General features: G+C 39.3%; 1 protein-coding gene across 1 annotated transcript in view; it reads right to left on the bottom strand.

Moving 5' to 3' along the window:
* The window catches only part of TMPRSS7 (transmembrane serine protease 7), a 32,383-nt gene that overhangs the window by 10,231 nt on the left and 7,131 nt on the right, over positions 1–15,021 (bottom strand). The window contains exons 4-10 of the mRNA XM_054817452.1: positions 14,110–14,177; positions 12,899–13,092; positions 11,997–12,035; positions 8,418–8,646; positions 6,922–7,052; positions 5,521–5,633; positions 3,790–3,896 (exon numbers count right to left, since the gene is read on the bottom strand). Coding sequence (XP_054673427.1) covers positions 3,790–3,896; positions 5,521–5,633; positions 6,922–7,052; positions 8,418–8,646; positions 11,997–12,035; positions 12,899–13,092; positions 14,110–14,177 — 881 coding nt within the window. The remainder of the gene's footprint in view (positions 1–3,789; positions 3,897–5,520; positions 5,634–6,921; positions 7,053–8,417; positions 8,647–11,996; positions 12,036–12,898; positions 13,093–14,109; positions 14,178–15,021) is intronic.

The raw sequence follows: 15,021 nt of genomic DNA, 5'->3' as shown, positions 1-15,021 counted from the left end.
TTGACAGCAGCGCAAGGTCACACACTGCAGTTAGAATGAACTAACGGACTATTATCCAGAGGCATTTCCTTTGTTTATTTTGGCAACACCAGGCAGTGCATCAGGACTACTCTTCATGTCAAGGAATGCAGGGAAATCGGGCAGAGATTTCCACGTGGATGGATGTTGCCTGGTGTCCTGTGCACTCCTCTCAAGCATGCTGTAAGGAATGCCCACGCTCATTCATATGTTTCTATATGTGCTTTGTTTCACCCTATGAAACCTCCTTTTAACAGATCTAGGAGATTCTGTTCCAGCAATGTCAAAAATAAATGAAGAAAACCATTTAAAAAATAGACTCCTCCTATACATCCTGAAAACAGATTTTTTAAAAAGTTAACTTTACTATAGTAGAAATAGTAGAAAGCTGTAAAATTAACTGTCCAAAAAAAAAAAAAATAAAATCATCTATCAGGGCTAAGAGTGAAGACTTCCTGCTGCAGGAAGTCATCTTCTCATTCATCTGTCATCAACGTTCCCAACCTAAAACAGCCAGCCAAAGCACATAGCAAAATGCCACCTAACCACCTGATTTTCCTCAACTACCCCACAGACATTTTCTGCATTTCTCCTTCTGTCAATGACTGACAACTTCCCTCCAACAAACCTTGGTACCATTTAAAAAAAAATAAATAAATAAAATTGCAGGCTGCATTGACCACTTCTCAGCCACATAAAGCAACCTCATCTTGCCAGAAGTAGAGGAAGCTCCTGCCCATCTGTGGAAGAGCTGAGACAGCTACATCAAGGATGCTATCTCCTGTACGCAGTGGGAAATGCTATATGCCTGTGGGATTTGTAAGACAGAGCTACAGATCCTTGGGAGCCTTCTACTGGTGTTTTACTAGCCATTTCTTCAGGTCCAGAGCAAACAGAGGTTGCAAGGCATCACCTGTAACTGTACCATTGCTACAAAGAGAAAACAATTAAGGGGATCCTGTCCCATATTTTGAAGCAGGGACTGGGATACCTTTTCAGGGGATGAGTAGATACATGCATCCTGCAGCAGAGACAATGGGATGTTGCACCAACGGCTTTAACAGAAATAAAACACTGGCAACCTCTTTGTTCACGTAAACCATGAATGGTCTGCTCACAGAGACTCATTCATATTTCTGCTAATGAGAATTTCAGCAAAAGCAGCTGCAACTCCTCTGAGTAGGCAGAGGAACATTTGCATGTCCACTGGAAGGAAGACAAGGAAGAACTGCATGGTTGCATTCAGCATCTCTAGTTAAAGTTGTCCCAAGAGGCTTGAAGGAACTTTATCTGCATCATCTTCAGGGTAGCAGTCTTTATTTACCAATATCAGTTTCCCGAAGCTTCTTAAACCTTTTTACCTAAGATCACAGAATCATAGAATCTTTAAGGTTGGAAAAGACCTCTAAGATCATCAAGTCCAACCATCAACCCAACACCACCATGTCTACTAAACCATGTCCCGAAGTGCCACATCTACACGTTTTTTGAACATCTCCAGGGACGGTGACTCCACCACCTCTCTGGACAGCCTGTTCCAATGCCTGACCACCCTTTCGGTGAAGAAATTTTTCCTAGTATCTAATCTAAACCTCCCCTGACACAACTTGAGATAATTTCCTCTTGTCCTTTTGCTAGTTACTTGGGAGAAGAGACCAACACCTACCTCACTACAACCTCCTTGTAGATAGCACGATATGCATGCTACAAGCTGCAACTGCAGGAAGCTGAAAAGGTGGGAGTGTCCCGTCCTCCTCCCCTATTTCATTAGGCATTAAAATTTGGGGAAAAAAATTCAAATAAAAAAATGTTTCATGCTTTAAATCGTTTCTTCCCCATGGATAGTATACATAGAACAGAAAATCATAGAAGTTCAAAAGCCTTATTTTCAGTGAAAAAAAAGACACTCTCAGAGGAAAACTTGTCTTGGTTTACTTATATCATCAACAACTCGCAACAGAAATCAGGAGCATGTGTTCTTGTGTAGTACTTCAAAAGTAACTCCAAGTGCAATTCTAAGGCTCATAATCTGACATTTGGTTCTGTGGAATGTATAATTGGTAGGCTTATTTAAAAGCTGCTCTTTCATATAGAGAATCCTTACAATATGAACCTATCATATTTTTTTCCTCCAGATTTTGCCTTTATTTAACTCATATCTCAGCCATCCCTAATATCTCAAATCTTTCCAACTGTGTCATAAGACCACCACCACAAAACCCCACGATCACACCAAATGTTGTCTGTTTTGACTTGTGTTTTTATGTGCCCATCTAGTCCAGCAACCATTTCCCATTAAGGAACAATTTTAAGAGCTTCTGACAAACTGAATTGTCTCTATGTAAGTACAACATGGTATCAAAGAATAGAGAAAGCTTTTTCTCTTCTCTAATACTTTCATTTACACTTTTAAAGGCTTGACTGCCTTTGCCTAGTTTCAGCAGTGAGTTCAGAAATTCAGTTTCAAATCTGATCTTGCTAAGGTTTCCATTTGAACAAAAAAAAAAATTTTAAAAATTCCAACATCCTAAATCTAACTTGCCTTATCATCCAGTGATTGAAAGATGACTTAAAAATTTGAAGAAAAAAAAATGGGTGGACAATGTGCATAGAAAATCAGAAATATTTTCATTAAAGAAAGCAGCAATATTTTAATTAAGAAATACAGTTAATTTAAGTTCTTAATTAAGAAAGCAGCCAATCTGTGCGGTTTCTCTTTCAAGAGCCAGTGACTGGAATGTGGAAGCAGTTACTCTTCTGTTCCAAATAATCTCATTGCAATAGCTTTCACTGAGAAGTTAATTAGGTTTGGTGTCCTCATAAGCAATCATAGAATTAAGTTACACTTGAAAGGGTTTTAACAGATCTTGTTCAATGATCCCAGAAAACCCAGAATTGTTTTAAGGTTCACAGGACATCCACCTTCACCCAACTCTCCCATTTCTTTCTCTCCAGAGAGTACCAAAGGCTCTTGTTTTCATCTTTCTGGTACTTTTCAATAGATTTTATTATTATTATTAATATGTATATATATTTTACAAAGATTCAGTTACATCATTAGCCAAAGCGAAAGAATGGTAAGAGACACCGGTGAAGTATCTCTGTGTCCTGGTTTTGGCAGGGATAGAGTTAATTTTCTTTGTAGTAGCTGATATAGTGCTGTGGTTTGGATTTAGGATGAGAATAATGTTGATAACACACTGGAATTTTGGTTGTTATGAAGCAATGTCTACACCAAGTGAAGGACTTTTCAGCTTCTCCTACTGCCCTACCAGCAATGAGGCTGGTGGTCCACAAGAAGCTGGGAGGGGACCTGGTCAGGACAGCTGACCCAAACTGGCCAAAGGGATGTTCCATACCATATGACATCATGCTCTGTATACAACTTGGGGGAAGCTGGCCATGGGCAAGACTGCAGCTCGGGAACTAGCAGGGCATCAGTGGTCTGCGAGTGGTGAGCAATTGTGCTGTGCATCACTTAATTTATTTGGGTTTTTTTTAATCATCATCATTATTATTCTCTTCCTTTTCTGCCCTATTAAACTGTCTTTATCTCAGCCCACAAGTTTTACCTTTTTTTCCTCCCCCTGCTTCTCTCCCCTGTCCCACTGGGAGGGAGAGAGGGATGGAGGAAGGCTGTGTGGTTGTTTTAGCTGCCGGCTGGGTTAAACCACAACACTGTCTTTGTGGAAACTCTGAGTTTCTCTACAGTAGAGACGGGAAGGTTTATTTTGGTAATGTTATTTTAATAACCCATGCAGAAGTACTTACATGTGTTCATTAATTTTCCACCATCCTCGCTCACAGCCTTTAATATTCTTCTCACCGATGGTATAGTTATGAAACTTCAGAGCTATACCAAGGCTCTTCTGTGGAGTCTGTTGCAAGCAAGAAGGACAGTGCAGTCGTCTTTTTTCCTTTTGCGGACATAGTACGTGAAAGTCTTTAAACTTATCTCAGCAATTACTGTGCTTGGCAACGCCACGCTCTGGGAGCTGTGCTGACTTCGCCAGCTCAACAGCCAGCACTTGAGACACCTGCCAGCTATTCAGTCTTGAGTAAAAGCAAAGGTTGGCAAAGCCCCACCACAGCTGCAGGCTTTCTCCCCCTCTAGCCAGCAGCCCTTTCATCTTCAAAAAGCCACTGGGCATAGAAAGCAGCTTTTGTATCAAGATCAAAGCACTCAAACACATCCAAATTTACTTGTGTACAGACACACAGCCCCAGCAGATTGTTAGCTAAGGTACTACTGCACTGAATAGCTGTGTCACCTTTGTAATGCTAGGAGTTATTTCTGCCACAATATTGTAGTCTTCTGCTAGCACCTGCTCAGCATTCTACAAAAGATTTTTAAGCCCAGTAGTGTCATGAAGGTTCATAATTAAATAGAATTTCCTTTATTCGAAGGAACAGATCCTTTTTGCAAGCCAATGTTCCTTTAAAAACAAGGGCTGGTTCAGGAAAAGAATTTTTCTCCTTTTCTACAGAGAAACAGGAAAACATGATTTGGGAAGTGAGGGAAGTTTTAGCATTGAACTGCTGGGAAATTAAACTGTTTTGAGAAACAAGTCTTGGGCGTTGCCCATGTTAAGTATCCAGAAACTTTCCCTCAGAAGTCCAGGGTGAATTGAAGACCTGAATTTTAGCAACAAAAAAAAGCAATTACCTTGGCTTTCTAGGAAAGGAAGAGGCTGTAGATCATGACTAACTGGACTCTATTCAGATTGGTGTGATTCAACATGGGCAACCACTAGCTTAACCAGGCATAAGCAGAAAGATGGGTAAACAGTGGACTGCATGGTACCCATTGCTATACCCTTTAGAGGGGAAAAACACTGAAGGGCAAACCATAAGTCAAAGATCATATTTTAGCAGCATCAGTAGGGAAACGCTAATGTCATCAGACAAGGCATGACAAAATTATTTTTAACTGATGTAAACTTGCAGTCATTTGCTTTCAGGAAAGTACCCGAAAAGATGCAGAAAAAGGTTACCAAGAAAAAGCAGTCTGTGGGACTGTGCTGAAAGGACAGACCATCTTAGAAGACAGAAATTCAGGTTTTTTAAGTGTAACAATATAGACTGAAAAGAGATATTAGAGAAGCAACCATCATAACTGGGTTAGAGGAGTCTTTTGTACATACTAGCTTTCCAAATTTTTGGGGGTGGGAAGAGGGGAATTAAAAACAGTAAAGTCTTACATTCTCTGCCGTGAAGTAATTCTGCAGGTTAAACATCAAAACTTATCTCAGCTCTTCACCTTTATAATAGGACAGCTTAGGAACTGTGTTGTCTTCATTAAGAGTAAGTGCACAGAACAAAATAAAGACAAAACTCAATACAAAAAACCTGAGCACAGCCAGCTATTCAGCTATGTCATTTCTATGAACTGCCACATCTGTGAGGATGCTGGTTACTCCCTACACAACTGGTTTTGCTACGACTTACAGGATCTATATGCCCAAAACACGCAAAAGTGCCTAAGACAGACATTCATGTTACCTGGAAGTTCCATGCACAAAGACATTTTGGAGGATAATAGCTTGGGTAATAGGGACTTGTGATTCTCCCTTCATAGCCAATTTTCTCTTTTGTTACTATTGCTGTTCCACACCCTAGTGGAAAAAAAAAAAAAGGACGTAAAAGTTGGTAAACCTTAATATACTTCTGGCAAAGCTATTCAGTGGGCTAAACATCAACACTTATCAGAAGTCTTCCACTACAAAACAGGGCAGCTTAGGAATTATATTTATCCGTGTTCAAGTTGTAAAAAGATACCCTTCCCAATGATGCAGACAGAAAGGGATGTAAGAGTCGAGGAATGCTTGCTGGGCTCTGGAGGACCAGGAGAAAACATTGTGAAGCTTTGTATCAGTTATTTCACTCAAGGTAGTTCTGCAAACAAGTCTCAGTGAACAGTGTTGCACATGAATACATCCAGACTGCAGCAGTACCTGAGCATCTCTAATCTTAAAATGCAGCCAGTTAGAAGAGAAATGGGCAATGTGCTAATTTAATCAGCCTCCTGGAAGCCAAAACTTTCTTTCATGACTGCTCAATGGATTTGGAGAGAATTCATTAAAAACAAAAACGCATACAAAAAAACCCCAAGCAAACAGACAAAAAACCACCCCCAAAGAAAACCCAGCCCTGAATTTAAACCAACTAACCAAACAAAACTAACATCCCTGAATTTAAAGGTAGTTATGATGGAGAATTAATTGCATGCTTTTATGATGGTATTTTAATGCTTAATTACTTTCAACACGACAAGTAGGCAGCAACTTTCTGAGCATCTTGAATTTCTTTGCATTGGATTGTGTTAGATTTTTCTCCTTGTGCTTCTAGCTTGATGTTCCTTGTACTATTTGTGATTATGATCTAACCACTTCTTAAACCTTAAAGCAATAAAAAGCAGATGATGGACTTGGCACACAAACATAGCTGATTCCTTCGTGTTAACGAGGAGGCAGAGACTGATAGAAAATGCAGACGGAGCTACTGAAGTTTCATTTTTCTGAAAGGAGGAGTTTTCAGTGCTGAAAACCTTCCACCTTTAACATCACCACCGAGTCCAAAAGCAGGAGAGAGGCCAGAGCAGTGCTACACCTGGAATAACAACTCCATCTACTGGCACATCGCAGTCCCGAGCGACTGAATTCGGTCAGTGCTGGTTTCAGCCTTCTGCCTTCCCATGCCACTCAAGAACAGCTAATCTGCACAGATTAAATTACTCAGGAGGAAGGCAGATGCTCAGTAATGCAGAGGAGATGAAGGAGAGAGACAGGCATGTAGAAAAAAAGAACCTAAGTTACAGAATGTATCCATAGTCACGAACATGACAGCTCCTTTGGGATATTAGAAAGAATATAATAAACATTTCCAAACACAGAACAAACCTACTTTCTTGTGTAATGACCTCAAAATAGCCATGGAATTCCTTCCTTTCCTTTATTTGCGCTGCCTTAAACATTACCAGCATGAGATTATTTGTGGACACAAGTGACACCAGTGAATCCGCTGGTTCACAGGCTCTGAGGAGGAAGAAAATACATACATAAGCAACTAGTAAAAAAACCAAACAAACAAAACCAAAAACCCAACACATTGCCTTCATTCTGTGCAAAAGTTTTACAGTGGTGCAGAGCTAGCCTACTTCAAAGCCTAGTTAAAAACTCCATGCTCCTAAACACAAAAGTACCTGTTACAAGGCCAGTTAGAGAGACAGTATTGGAAAGTCACTTCTTACAAAGGGAAAGAAATTGCATGAAAACAAAGATGGAATTATTAGCTCTAGGAGATAATACTGACTTTCATCCTTCACTCCAAGCAAAAATAAATGAAGCCAATAGTAAAGAAAGGCTTGTAGAGATTTATTTTATTAGACCAACAGATTTAGCTTGTGACTGGGGAGTGGGAAAGACAAGCAAGTTATAAATTAAGAACCTGAGCCAATCAACTAGTCTCATTTTAAAAAAAAAAAAGTTACTTTCCACATACACTACCTAGCAGACATCCTCAGTCCTCTACAGATACTAACAAGTAAACAAACACCATCTGCTGTTTTATAGACAAGTCAGCAAGTGATTCAGATTAGTAGCGGACAGCTCTCAAAGAGGACTGAAAAGCCAATGCTCTTGTTTGAGGCTTATATACACACTGACAGGCCAGAGAAAAGGATTTTACTCATCAAAACACTGAGCTTTTTGTCTACTTGATGGAGGTGCTGTCTTTACCTTTTGATGTGACAGAGCCCTATGGAATTAGTTACCAGGAATGTTAAATAAAAAAAATCCCCAAACAAGCACATTGGATCATTAAAGAGAGGGGAAAAAAAAGTAAAAAAGTAATAGTCCACATCCCTCAACCCATCACAGCTTCAACTCTAGATTTTAATAACCCTCTAAACTACTCAAATAGAGCAGCTAAAAAAAGTGCTAAACTGGTGAGTGGTGGTAAGTATCCAAAGAATCACGAGACTTTTAGTTTTAGGACTGCAGTCTTCATATGAAGAGCACTCACCTTCATGTGGAAGAATATTTTGCTTAGGGGAGGAAATTTTGACATTTTCTTTTAGTTAGTATCTGTTTCTTGATAAGAAACAGAAAATTCCGCCCAGTAATGTGTGAACTTGTCATAGTTCTGTAGTTAGGCAAAGATGCACTCCAGTTGAGGAATAAAGAAGAATATTTTACTGTTTCTTTTATTAGCAAGATCAACTTTTCCACTTTTGTAAGAAAAAACCCCAAACTTACCAGGTGTTATGTGGTAAGGCATGAAGATCAGAGTATTTTTAACAGAACAAAACCCATCAAAAACGCAGATGACAAGTCTTCAAAAAAAAAAAAAAAAACCCCAAATAATTGTCAATGAATTATCAATGAAAAATTTATACTCACCGGTACAGTATCTTATGCTTGATTGGCATCAGAGAGTCATAAATGGTTAGTGAGTCAGTGATGCAGTTATCTGCTTCAATCTGAAGGGATTCTATTGAAAGACGAATAAGATGGCCCACTGATGCAATCAGCTTAAAATAGCAGATTGTCCCCCCTGAGGTAGCATGGATATCCAGAGGAAAGTGCTCGTGTAGGCGATCAGCATACAGATCATACATACAATTTGTTCCTGTGGAAATGCCACATTTTCAACACTGGACTCTCACTTCAAAACCGTTAAATCCACATGGTGTAAAAAAAATATCCTAAAAATTATTTTAAACTAAAGCAACATATGAAAGCATATCAAAATCTGAAAACAAAGTAGTCTGTGCAACTCACTGTTTTCACCTTAGTTACAAGTCTGTGGTCAAGGAAAAGTCTATTCATAAGACTACAGAGCATGGCAAACAGTGCTGTAAATAAGCCCTTGCAGCATACTTGCACTCAAGTATTGCCATTTTGTACAACAGGTATTCGCAGTTAACAAAGCTCTGTTGAGCCCCAAGAGGATAAATTACTTAAATAATTGTTCACTGGGAAATGTTCATCTACTGTCAAGGGATAAATCAACTGCTCACCCCTACAGATATTAGGATATTTATAGTAAATAAAATAAAAACAAAATAAAAATTCCGCTACATGTCTGTATTACTCTGGGGTTTTTCAATTATTTTTCAAACATCAGGGTTCTCGATCTTTTATTGTGAAATGAGCTGTAAGTGCTACCACAATTCAGATTCACTAATTCCTTCAGTTTGGAAGGGATGCTAGAAATTTTCTTGTTCAACGTCCTGCTCGAAGCAGGGTTACAATGAATTCAGACCAGGACTTTGTCCTGTCAAGTCTTGAAAACTTTTGCAGCATTAGAAATCACTGTTAGAAATGGAAGTACTGTGAAACATAAGTTACACAACCTAGCTTATGCAACACTTTTATTAAAAAAAAAAGTTGTGTCATAATTTAGATAATAACCAGAAAGTTATCCTACTTGCATCCAATTTTCCAATTAAGCTGAAACAATTGTGACTTTCAAGTCATATATATGAAGGTCTTTATTTCAATTCAATATTGCAGCTCAAAGTCAGCAAAAAAGCTTAGGGATTTTTTTTTTGTTTGGTCATATCTAAAACTCTTAATATAGCTCTTTAAAAGGTGAGAAGGAGGAAAAATGCAAAAGTAAATATTTGCATTAATTTCTGCCTATTAAAAAGGCAAGTCTCTGAAATAGTAACTATCACAGAACACCAATTAGAGCACTGTGAAAGTTCACTATCAATTGTTGACTCACATTAAATGTTGGCCTTTTAACTAGTAGTTAATCAAGACAGGAAGTGGCAGGCTTTGTCTGACTTCCACTTCTAATTTACCCTCTTGAAACTACTGCTATGAATGTTTATGAACAATCTGCAAGGGTCACATACCATTCAACTGAGCTACAGTTATAGCTATTTAAAGCTTTGGTTGAGCCATTGTTCTTCCTTCTTCTTATCTCTTCCCAATAACATTCTTTTTATAATAGTTATTTGTGCTTATTTACTCACCCTTAACAAAGCCAGCTGTGATCATAATCTTTAGAATTATGTGACTACTGTTATTTCTACTAAGTAGCTACTAATGTGACAAACTCACTGCTGTTATGGAGCACAGCGCAGAGAATTCAGAGCTAACTTTGGAACTAGAAGTAATGCAAGTATACCGGCTTCAAACCAAAGCTGGATAGTCTTTACCCAAAGAAGCCCCGCATAGCCATATACTATGGCAATGCAAGTCACTTGCATCAGCTGAATATCTACGAGTTCCCTCTCCAACTCATTCTTCAATAAATCTGCACTCTAGTGCTGTGCCTGAACTAATAACTAGGTGCATCTTCATGCCAAAGTAACTCCATTCCTCTTTAAACACAACCAGGTGATGCACCTTCCCTGTATGCTGCTGCATTAGCACTCTCCCCTCTGCACCATCTTCTATCGTCCTAAGCAGACACACTCAAGGGACCCCAACAAATGAAACTGCACCAACATAAGACTCTCTCAACTCCTGTGGCAATCCACATTGTTGTTCCCCTGCAACTTCACTGCACGTCAGCACTACGCTTCTCAGATACCAGTTGCCACCTGTGGTTGACTACACTGTAAGTCTCTCAGAGAGATCTAGAATATGGCAGGTCGTCCTTCCCCCTTTGTGTGGAAGAGACCATAAGTCCTATAAAAGCCTTAGCATCAATATTTGTGTTGGGCTCTTCTCCTTATTTTCTTCTTTTAGAGACTGCACTCTGAAATAAATTGAAACACCAGATCTGACTCTACTAATCTCTCTGCCCCGGAGCACTGAACTGGGAGATGAAACTGCTATGCAAGTAAGCATCAATACACAAAATTATTTTATATAATTAACATGCACGTAAGGAGATGTGACAAAGGCCAATATCATTATGCTTTGCAGTTTAAGTCAGGAAAGGTTTTGAGCAAATGAATGCTGTAGCAAACTTGACTTGAATTTTGAGAAATTATGGGCTGATATCAGTCTAAGCATTACAAACCATGGCCCAGGGTCTGTGACTCAAAGTTCACCTGTGGACTGCAGAACTAGAAGATCTTTACTTGGCTGCACTGACAAAAGTAATTGCTAGATTCTGGCAAAGTATGCAAGCTAAAACCTTGCAAGATAACAGAAGTGGAAGTCACAGATAGAAGCGTAACAAGTAAGTGTCTCAGAAAAGAAAAATACAGACATGGAAAGGTATAAAGCCCTTAAGCTGAAACGGTGCAACTGCACAAGACGAAGAGTGAGCCTGTGTCAAAGAGCAAGGGAGGCCAAGGCATCCCTAGCTGATTGACAACTGCTGGCCCAACAGAGACTTATCGGGTGTCTGCATCAAAGGTGATTAGCATACTATTCTTTAGCCTAGTAGCACATTTTTTTCTTGGTACCTACTCCACTTACTAGTGAATGTATATGCGCTGTACTTTTAAACTACTTGTAAAGTCTCCACTCGCTGCCAAAGAACCCCGCTGGGGGGTTTACAACATGACATCAAGCAGGTATTTAAGTAGTGTCTCCCATAACCCTTGCAAAACTGAACTGCTTAAACTAATTTCTGTTAGGGAATTCGTTTAAAAGAAAAACTCATTGTTAACCTTGGAGAAAAGGAAGTAAAGGAGGATAAAAGGATGGACAAAAGCACTGCTATTGTTCAGCATAAAAGCCAATAAACAGACTTAAATTTAGTACTGCCCAGTTTAGAAAAGGTTAATGTTCTCTTCAACACAGTGAAAAACAAACAACTAATTGAGTTTATTTCCTACCATGCCACCAAGCACATCTAAAAAATTTACCAGTCGGATAAGAGGCAGATAGTTTCTGTATTTGCTGCATGCAAGACTCTTGGTCACTTTTACAGCAAGTCAGGACGTAAATGCCAAGGCTGCATTTGACCCTCTTAAATTAAGACTGAACAGTATCTTTGAGTCTAAGACTCAAAGGTAACAGCTTTGTTCACCTCTTCTCTGCCAGGAAACTGCCAAAATGGTGAATTACCTGTTCCCGTTGTTGACCAATAATCTGACCGAAGACCTGCTGCATAGAAAGAGAGTTGTGTGAGTCTTCTCATTTGCCTAAAAATCCAGAATTCAGGGTTTAATTCAACCACCACACTTTAATCCTCACACTAAACTTGGCTGCGCAAGCCCCCTTCACTTCTGCAAATTCTGCAAGCAGCTTTGGAGGTATCACGTCCCCAAACATCTCAGCACCTGAGGCAAGAAGAGACTGCATATCAATTGAGCAGTCAAATTAAACTGAAGGACTGAGACAGAGGTACCCAGGAGGTCATTTTCTCACCCTTGGCCTCAAAGTCTCCCAGCTTTCAGTTGGACAGAGTTGTTCAAATGAAGCTTATTCTGTCCTTTGTTCATACAACATTTTGTAGCTAGTTATACTAAACAGATACTTGAATCCCACATTGCTTGTTTCTTCCCCAGGCAGGAATGGCACAGGAGTTCTTTAATGAACAGGTAGGTTTATAATGCTGTTTTTAATCTTTAATAAAGGGGTCACAAGAATCTCATTTTCAATGGAGGGGCTAAAGTTTGATCCATATGGAAACCTTAACCCATCATCTTTTTATACTTTTAAAGTCAGAGACTAGTCCAAACCTGAGCTGCCTACAAAGTGTCAGGTTTAGCTCCTGAATGTGCACATAAGCACTCCAGGTACAGGAAGTTTTGCAGTCAGTGTTCACAAGGAGACTTTGTGCCTTTATTTGACCTCAAATCTGGTTTTTATTTTTCCCTTTTTTTTTTTCTATAATAATTTTAGTATTAGAAGCTAAAGATGCTGGATAAAGATTTTGATTTATTTATAGAATTTGCTACTCCAAGGTAAAAGTGTTTGCTTAACAAGGTGTTTCTTCAAGGATATGGATATGTGCTAATACTAACCACTTAGTACAATGGAGTCCATGTCGACTGCGAGGCCCTGAAGACTTCCCACCGAGGTCCGGTTAATGATACTTGTCTGAATGGAATCCTTTAAAATGGCAGCCACACAATCCTCACACAACACTTGGCCTTTCGCCTGTGGTACCACAAATACGATCCAGAAATGGATAAGAAGGCCTCCATTGTTGTTGTTACTGAAATAAAAAGGTCCTACAGATTATCATCATGTTGGAAGTTTTCTGGAGACTAGACTCTTAATGCAAGCTTCTGAAATACAAATTTAGAATTATATGGCTCATTTCCATCTTACTTAGTTACTTTGACACACTGAATGCATTTTTTCTCTTAAAAAAAAAAAAAAAAAAAAACAACAAAAGAAGCCCAAAATGCACTCTCCACACCCAATTGGGGATCTTCACTACGCTGATTTCCTGAGGGCTCCTGACTTGAGATCTATGGAAGTCACAATATCTACTTGAATTAGAGTTGGATTATCTCCTAAAGATCAAAACAGAAATAGCAGAATTATCATCCTCGGAAATGCAGCACTCTGCATCTCTATGCATCTCACCCTGTATTGTGCACTGCAATATGTAAGAAACGATTCCTAGACTGTTTAGCTAACACATTAGAGGCTGTATACGGTCACCCCAATCTTTACCTCCTATTAGAGAGAAAGGCCTTTAAATCGAATGTACCCCAGAAACTCCTGTTCCTGAACTAAAACCATATTTGGTTCAAGAGGATTGGAGCAACTAATCCTCTAACATTGATTACATACATAGTATTAGAGTAAGCATACTTTTATTGCAGTGTAGATATTTTCCCCTTCTGTCAGTAGAAAATAGTTTTATACCAATAACATTAGTTATTAAATACACGTAACTTGGTCAATATTACAGAGTTGTGCTCAAAAAGCACATTTAATTTGTTAAACTTCTTTGTGACCTATCAGCCAAAGTATCACCAAAACCTCTTTAGGGACATCATTTCTGTTTACCTTAGATTGTACTCCTGCAGACAAGGAACTGCTTATATGACTTTAGTTTGCCCTTACTTTTGTGAAATGAATCGGTATAGGTTATGAATGTTTTTTGTGATGAGTACATAGCAAAGATTAAATCATAACCACCAAAAACAGGCTTCTCTCGTGGCCTCATTACATTATGTACTGCCCAGCAAAAATGCAATTACATTAACCACAGTTTTACCTGACTTCTGAAACTGTGGACTGCTTATAAAATTTGGAGAAAGAGGAGGCTGTGTAGACCAAGTTCATCTGAAAGAGAAAGTATTAAGATTTAGCATTTCTGAAAATCAGCCATGCCTAGAGATGTTAAATGCCCAGGCTTTCCTAGGAACTTCCTCTTTTCCACCAAGTATATGCAATATGCACACATTTCCAGACATACATCAGCCAAGCTAGGCAGAGGTGAACATACCAGCTCTTCAATGCATCCATAACAAGTCACATATTTCCAGGATACATCAAATCTTCTGCCCATGGCCAGCTGATGGGTACAGCAACGCTTTTTCCAAATAAATGAGTTTTGAAAAGGATGCACATTCTTTGCCCAGCAAATCCCAAACACAGAGGGCTTCCTTATCCCCATGCTGAAACTCAGGGCGAGTCTTCAGGAAATGAGCACCTGCTGATAACATTTTGTGTGTTGCTGCTAAGGTGCAGTTAACAGCATACATCAGAGCTCTTTCCACAGAATCACAGAAAGAATGAGATTCAAAGGGGCCTCCGGAGAGCATCTAGTCCAACCCCTCTGCTCAAAGCAGGGTCGACTACACCAGGTTGCTCAGGGCCACGTCCAGTTGAATATCTCCAAGAATGGAGACTCCACAGCCTCTCTGGACAAGCATTTGGTCACCTTCACAGTTAAACAGCTTTTTCTAATGTTTATATGGAATTTCTCGCATTTTGATTCAGTCTGCATCTTCCCTAACAGCTTAGTATTAATGTATTTCTGTCCAATATACAGAGAGTACAATATGGGCAGAGTTCTTCCTTCTCCACATTTCATGCTTTGGGATTGCCTTTCAGGAGAGCAAGCTCCTGATTCCACCAGTTCTTTGGATGTATGTGATAATACCAGTGTGACAATAACCTTCTT

Source organism: Grus americana, chromosome 1 (assembly GCF_028858705.1).
Source record: "Grus americana isolate bGruAme1 chromosome 1, bGruAme1.mat, whole genome shotgun sequence".
NCBI lineage: Eukaryota > Metazoa > Chordata > Aves > Gruiformes > Gruidae > Grus > Grus americana.
This window is presented reverse-complemented; position numbering and strand designations above follow the sequence as displayed.